The sequence below is a fragment of the Engraulis encrasicolus genome, chromosome 24 (assembly GCF_034702125.1).
Source record: "Engraulis encrasicolus isolate BLACKSEA-1 chromosome 24, IST_EnEncr_1.0, whole genome shotgun sequence".
In the NCBI taxonomy this organism is placed as follows: domain Eukaryota; kingdom Metazoa; phylum Chordata; class Actinopteri; order Clupeiformes; family Engraulidae; genus Engraulis; species Engraulis encrasicolus.
The window spans coordinates 24,555,282-24,562,781 of NC_085880.1; the positions used below are offsets into that span (position 1 = coordinate 24,555,282).

The 7,500-nt window shown below is 48.1% G+C and overlaps 1 protein-coding gene across 1 annotated transcript in view; it reads right to left on the reverse strand.

Moving 5' to 3' along the window:
- The window catches only part of thada (THADA armadillo repeat containing), a 153,677-nt gene that overhangs the window by 27,801 nt on the left and 118,376 nt on the right, over positions 1 to 7,500 (reverse strand). The window contains exon 32 of the mRNA XM_063191736.1: positions 3,819 to 4,225. Within this exon, the coding sequence (XP_063047806.1) occupies positions 3,819 to 4,225 (407 nt within the window). The remainder of the gene's footprint in view (positions 1 to 3,818; positions 4,226 to 7,500) is intronic.

Sequence of the window (7,500 nt, forward strand, 5' to 3'; positions counted from 1 at the left end):
GGGCCGGAATGGAATCCTGAGGCAGGGAGATCCAACTCAACAGGCCGCCATTTAAACATTAACGGCTAAGTAATAAAACACACTCTTTCACTCACACATGCACAGACGCACGCAGGCAGGCAGGCACGCACGCTCAAACACACATACACAGAGCGACAACAACTTTGTGTCGCTTTCTGCAATCATTGCACAAGAGCAGCACGCCATTAAAATGTGTAGCACGCACACGGACGGACACACACACACACACACACACACACACACACACTCTCTCACACACGCACGCACACACACACACACGCACACGGACACACACACACACACACACGCACGAACACATATGCGCGCACACACACACACACACACACACACACACACACACACACAAACAGCTCATGTTGTTTTCTCATCAAGCACATGTAACACTCGACCATAATAGCACGCACACACACACACACACTGGCACACACGCACTGGCACACACTGGCGCACACACACACTGGCGCACACACACACTGGCACACACTGGCACACACACTGGCACACACACACACACACACACACACACACACACACACACACACACACACACACACACACACACACACACACACACACACACACACACACACACACACACACACACACCAAAGAGTGCATGGATACAAACTCTTAGCTTACCACATACTCCATGTGTCATTCAGACAGACATTACAAAGTCACACAATTGAGTGCTGGGTCAGGACTTTGTATAAATAAACACGCAAACAAAAAAGTACACATCATAATTCACATGCATACAACCACGCACGCACACACACACAGACACAGACACACACACACACACACTGCACGACACTCCTGCCCCGTGATTCCCATCAGCTTTAACAAGACATAATGATGGGAATGGCAGCATTAAACAACACGCACACACATGCACATGCACATGCACATGCACATGCGCGCACACACACACACACACACACACACACACACACACACACACACACACACACACACACACACACACACACACACACACACACACACACACACACACACACACACACACACACACACACACACACACACACACACACAAAAGCTGCAGGGTAATTGATGGCTGCTGGGGTGTTTATGGGGGAGCTGAGACAGGCCCGCGTTGACTAAACAGGAAGTGGGCCGTCTCGCGTGCGTAGCGGCGTCGGGCGCCGTGCCGTACGTTGAGGAGAGAGGGAAAAAAACCCTGCGTGGCACATCTGCCGACCCGACTGATGCTCTGGAGGGGGGCGAGAGAGAGGGAGAGAGAGAGAGAGAGAGAGAGAGAGAGAGAGAGAGAGAGAGACAGAGAGAGAGGACTAATGCGAATAGCTGTCGCTGTTCGTATGGCGCACCGATGGCAGTCCTACTACTATAGCTTCTGCTCAGGACCAATCGCAAAAAGGAGGAGCCACAAAAATGTATGAGAGAATGGGAAAAATACAGCCTGGGCCGTGCCATGTGTAAAGCTCAAGTCACTGGTCATTTCTATCCACGTTACGTGATTCGAGTCTTCTGGGAGGAGAACACTCATGTTACCATACAACTGACCAATCAGAGATTGGAAACAGGGGAGGGATAAGGAATGACTGTGAATGATGAAGGCGTGTACGACTCCACCGCCAAACGTAATTGACATTGTCGAGACAAAAGCAATTTGGGTGACTACAGCCGATTTGAGCGTCTTGACCTACAGTGTGCAGTTGGACTTGGGCGAATAATATGCAAATGGAACAGCGACAGCCGCCACAACAAATAGGAATCTCGGAATGCTTGCATTCTGCTTTTAACAGGCATACTGTCGCTTCTAGCGTTTGTATGGCTCCTGCTGGACAGTCAAGTGATTCTCTGTTGCTTAATCTTGTCGCCGCTGGTGTGTTCGCCCCGCTACATACGAGCACGTTCCATGTCACGACCAACCGCTAGCAATTGGGTAAAATCAGATGCACATTTCAAATTTCAACAGAGTTCACTCATCTCACCAGCAATCCTTTCTAAATTCAGACATTTCAGAAAATATGAAATAAAGTGAGGATATCGCAATAACAGGCCAGGAAAAATACACACTTGATGACGTTTTTTAACTTTTTTTAAGCTGAACTGAACTCAAGATAACTAAACAAAGTCTTTGAGTGCATGAAACTAAGTTACTACATTTAGATGAGAGACAAGCCAGGCGAGAGACAAGCCGCACGGCTATACATCTTATTTTGATTTATTGCGTAGCATAACCAGCAGACAGATGTTTCGGGCAATCCTATCGCATCAGCATCTTCTGTCTTCTGTTTCTATCAGACTCTCCCACTCTTCTCCTTACTCCTCTCTTTCTCTCCGTCGCTCTCTTCTTTTATGTGGGGGACTGTGTGGGTATGTGAGTTGGTCTGTTTGCCAACAGCTGTGAAATAAAAGATCTGCTGCCTCTCTGGAGCGTTTCCTTTCCGTAAAGGGTCACAGAGGGCCCTTGCTCACAGCGAACACTAGACCCGCAAGACCTTGAAGGAAACGCAATACGTATCTCCATCTCAACAGCAAAAAACACTCTTTTCAGCTCCAACGAGTCTGATTGTGTGTGTGTGTGTGTGTGTGTGTGTGTGTGTGTGTGTGTGTGTGTGTGTGTGTGTGTGTGTGTGTGTGTGTGTGTGTGTGTGTGTGTGTGTGTGTGTGTGCGTGTGCGTGTGCGTGTGCGTGTGCGTGTGCGTGTGCGTGAGTGCATGCGTGCGTCTGCCTGTCTGTTAACGTGAGTGTGTGTGGGTATAGTTGTGAATGTGTGCGTGTGCGTGTGTGTGTGTCATTCTACCCAACAGACTGTGCACAAAACGGGGCTAGTGGAGACTGTGTGTTTCGGGTTTACGTCCACTTGTGCACATGTCTGCGCATATCTGGCACATTACAATGAAGGCTGAAGGTTTCACAGAGGGAAATGTGGTGGAAAATTATACTTGAGGTGTTTGGCTCAATGTACAGTCTCACCTTGAGACACCCACTTAGGCCTGTAGCCTAAACCCACCATCTATATCACTTTCTGGGAAATGCGGAGGCGCCCACCAATTGCCATCATGTTGTGCTAGTTGTTGAGCACAATTGCATTACATTATATCACACTTAGCTGTTTTTTACAGTTATATAGGGTATTGGTTACAGTCCATCTTGGCTATGATAGACATGGGTTTTGAACCTCCAATTGCAAGACCAATTCCATAACTATTAAGTCACAGTTCTCCAAAATAGTAGATGTTTTTACTTTTATGCATGTTGTGTGTGTATGGCTGTGCTGTATGCACCACTAAGGTCACTAAGATCAATGGAGAAGAGCTTGCTGGTAATACCAAATGTCAAAGCAAAGTGTGGAGCTTTCAGCTACAAAGCGCTGCAAAGCTTTGCACAAAATGATCCCACTGTTGATGGTTTTCCTTTTCCTCAGCAATTATCAACTTTTAATTTTAATGTTTTTAATGTTTTTCCTTTGATTTTATGTCTCAGCCTTTCTTTATTCCTTTACTTTCAGTTTTTTGTGAAGCACATTAAGCTCCATCTGTATATGGAATGCGCTATACCAAAAAATCCCTTGCCTTGACTAGGCGGTGGCTGGGTGTGTGTGTGTGTGTGTGTGTGTGTGTGTGTGTGTGTGTGTGTGTGTGTGTGTGGAAAGAGTGAGACTTTGTGATGGGCATCCATCAGAGCTATTTCAGATTGACAAAGCGAGGGGCGTTACATGGGGGGGTGGAGGGGGGAGGGGATGTGTGCAAATGTGAATGTGTTTGTGTGTGTATGTCTCTCACCTTGGCCAAGCATGGCAAGTGCGTCTCCTCCATCACCATTCTACAGAGAGTTTGTGTGTAAGGGTCAAAGGTCAACGCCCTGTCCTTGTTGCCCTCCGCCTCCTCTTCCTCCTCCGCCTTCATCATCATCATCTTCAGCTGGGCCTCCAGGGCCAGCTCTCGCACCTCGTAATACGGGCACTGCAGGAGACACCTAAAGAGCTGGGAGCTTTGGGGGTCCTTTATCGTCACGCCAGGCGTCAGGCAGACGCTGGAGGCCAGGCGGGCCAGGCTCTGCAGGTACTGAACGAACCCGGGTACCGAGAGGGAGCATCGGGGGTCGTCTCCATGACTACCAGGGGTCATCGCCAGCTCAGAGGTCAGGAGCAGGGAGATGATGTCATTATGGAGAGACTGTAGCTGAGCGTCTGAGGAGAGGAGAGGAGAAGGAGAGGAGAGGAGAGGAGAGAAGAGGAGAGGAGAGGAGAGGGGGATAGAGAGGAGAGGAGAGGAGTGGAGTGGAGTGGAGAGGAGATGAGAGGAGAGGAGAGAGGAGGAAAGGAGAGGGGTGGAGAGGAGAGGAGATGCGAGGAGGGGAGAGGAGAGGAGAGAGAGGATAGGATAGGATAGAGGAGGGGGAGAGGAGAGGAGAGGGGGAGGAGAGGAGGGGAGATGAGAGGAGGGGAGAGGAGAGGAGCGGGGTGGAGAGGAGAGGAGAGGAGAGGAGAAGGAGAGGAGAAGGAGAGGAGAGGATAGGAGAGTGGTGGAGAGGAAAGGATAGGATAGGGGGAGGAGAGAGAGAGAGAGAGAGAGAGAGAGGAGAGGGGAGGAGAGGGGAGGAGTGGAGGAGGAGGAGGAGGGAGAAGGGGAGGAGATGAGGGGAGGGGAGGGGAGGGGAGATGAGGGGAGAGGAGAGGAGAGGAGATGAGAGGAGAGGGGAGGAGAGGGGAGAAGAGAAGGGAGGAGGAGGGGAGGAGGGGAGGGGAGATGAGGGGAGATGAGGGGAGATGAGGAGAGAGGAGAGAAGAGGAGAGAAGAGAAGAGAGAAGAGGGTCAACTTGTGAATGAGCAAGCACAGGATGTAAAATGTGAGATCCTCGTGTCAATATCAAGTATAGAACAAAACACGTATGAAAGGAATGTCTCACCAAACAACGCACCCCCCCACCACCACCAACACCACACCCCTTCCGCACACACCCACATACACAGTGTGTCACCCTTCTGTTCCACATTGCATTATACCCAAATAGGCCACACATTCAAAACACTGGTTGAGCTGGACACAATGGACATTATTAACCTTTTAAAACGCACTGTCTTACATTTAATTAAATTAACAAATTGAAATGACAAACAGCAAAACATTGTTTCTTATAATTTGCTCTCTCTCTCTCTCTCTCTCTCTCTCTCTCTCTCTCTCTCTCTCTCTCTCTCTCTCTCTGGGGTGTTGTCTCATGGGCCTTGTCCGCTAAGTGTTCCATAAACATTTTCACTAGCCAGTCATTGTCCCAAAAACTCCTCTCACTTCTGTTGGACAGCTTACAAACACCCACGCTAACACAAAAGCACACACACTTTTGCAGACCATTAAATACAACCTCACCACTGGTTGCTTTAGTCATACACACTATATTTATGTAGACAGACAATCTCCCTTCGCTCTTACTCACACATTCTTTTCACACACATACGCACACACATACACACGCACACACACACACACACACACATAGAAACACACACACACACACACACGGGCGTGCACACACACACTGGTAAAAAACTACAGTTCAAGTTTTGAGATGGGGGGGGAGTGGAGGAAGCCTCAGAGAGCCACAGACACTATTCATCATGTGTTGGCAAAACAATTAAAAGCAGGAGAGGAAATGTAGGTCATCTGCAAACACACAAATACACATTATTGCTGACACTTTCTTGGTAAGGTAATATCTTTCGCACCTTTCCTGAACTCTGTGAATCACGCAGTCCTTTGACCCACAGCCAAGACACACACACACGTGCGTGCCTGCACACACAGACACACACACAAACAATAATACACACATACAAGTACACACGTACATTCTAAGACACACACACACATGCTAACACCCACGCACATGGTGCGCGCGCGCAAACACACACACACACACACACACACACACACACAGACACACACACACACACACACACACACGAACACACAGCATGGTCCTCACAGGGCCTTCTTCTTCCACGGCCAGCACAATTAGTTTAACACACCTCTATCCCTCCCTCCCTCCCCTCCCTCCCTCTGCCCAGTGATGTGAGCCGGTGTGGTGCGGTGTGGAGCAACCTGACTCCAGCCTCACACTCAAGATCACAGGGAGCTGCACACAAAGGAAAGATGGAAAAGACGGAAAGAGGAAGGGAAGGAGAGAGAGAAAGAGAGAGAGAGAGAGAGAGAGAGAGAGAGAGAGAGAGAGAGAGAGAGAGAGAGAGAGAGAGAGAGAGAGAGAGAGAGAGAGAGAGAGAGAGAGAGAGACTTGAGGGTGGGAGGGGCAGACATAGAGAGAGACTGAGAGAGAGAGGAACAGGTCCAGAGAATGGGAGAGGGAGAGGTGGGGGGGGATATGAGAAAAAGAGAGCTAGAAAATGAGGGTGAAACAGGGAAGAAGGACAGAGTTGGGCTGGGTTGGCAGGTGTATATACAGGGCCTTACGCCAAAGCATCTAATGTGGTCTGGTATCATTGAAGCGCTTATCATGAACATATTCCTAATTACTAATTACATTCCTAATCACTAACATATTCCTAATTGTGGAGACCCCAACCCCCAACAGGGCATGCACATTCTCTCTCTCTCTCGCTCTCTCTCTGACACACAGGTTTGGAAGGGAAACAATCGAGAGTATAAATATTATTTGGACTTTGTGCATATCAGATTCTAATTTCTGTTGATCATCATATAAACAAGCACAGAGTGAGGCTTGAGAGCAGATGTGGGTGGTGATGTAGAGTTCTGACATTGTGCCCTTGCTGGATGATCAACTGGACTATTTTCATGCAAACAAAAAAATGCATTCAACATGATGCAGCATTCAAAACGATACAGAAGATGAATGTAGTGTCATAGTGTTTGTTGTGCTTTGGAATTCAAAGTCAGTTTAATGAAGTATCTTGACTTTGAACCGGTGCTGGACACTGTGTGTGTGTGTGTGTGTGTGTGTGTGTGTGTGTGTGTGTGTGTGTGTGTGTGTGTGTGTGTGTGTGTGTGTGTGTGTGTGTGTGTGTGTGTGTGTGTGTGTGTGTGTGTGTGTGTGTGTACCTGCGTGCGAGGACTAAAAAAATGGGGAATAGAATAAGAGCCAACATCTCGCGACTAGACCAAGTCCCTCTGTGGAGGATGTAAAAATGTGTACACGCATGCACAAATGCACACAGACAGAAAAAACAGCCCACTAATGAAGCAGTGTGTTGTATAAACTGAGCCAAAAGCCAGTCAACAGAACAGCAAATTAACTGAAACAGTTATAAAAAAGAAAAAGAAAACAGCAAAAACAAAAGAAAACAGTAAAATAATAAAAAGTAATAAAAAAACAACACACGCAACACACGCTCAGAGACGCACACAAACACACGCAGACACAGTCAAAACAAGTCAAGTCAAAACAAACGAGAGTGGAGAGCAACCCCTCCTTGTTCTTTCAAGCCATTCCAG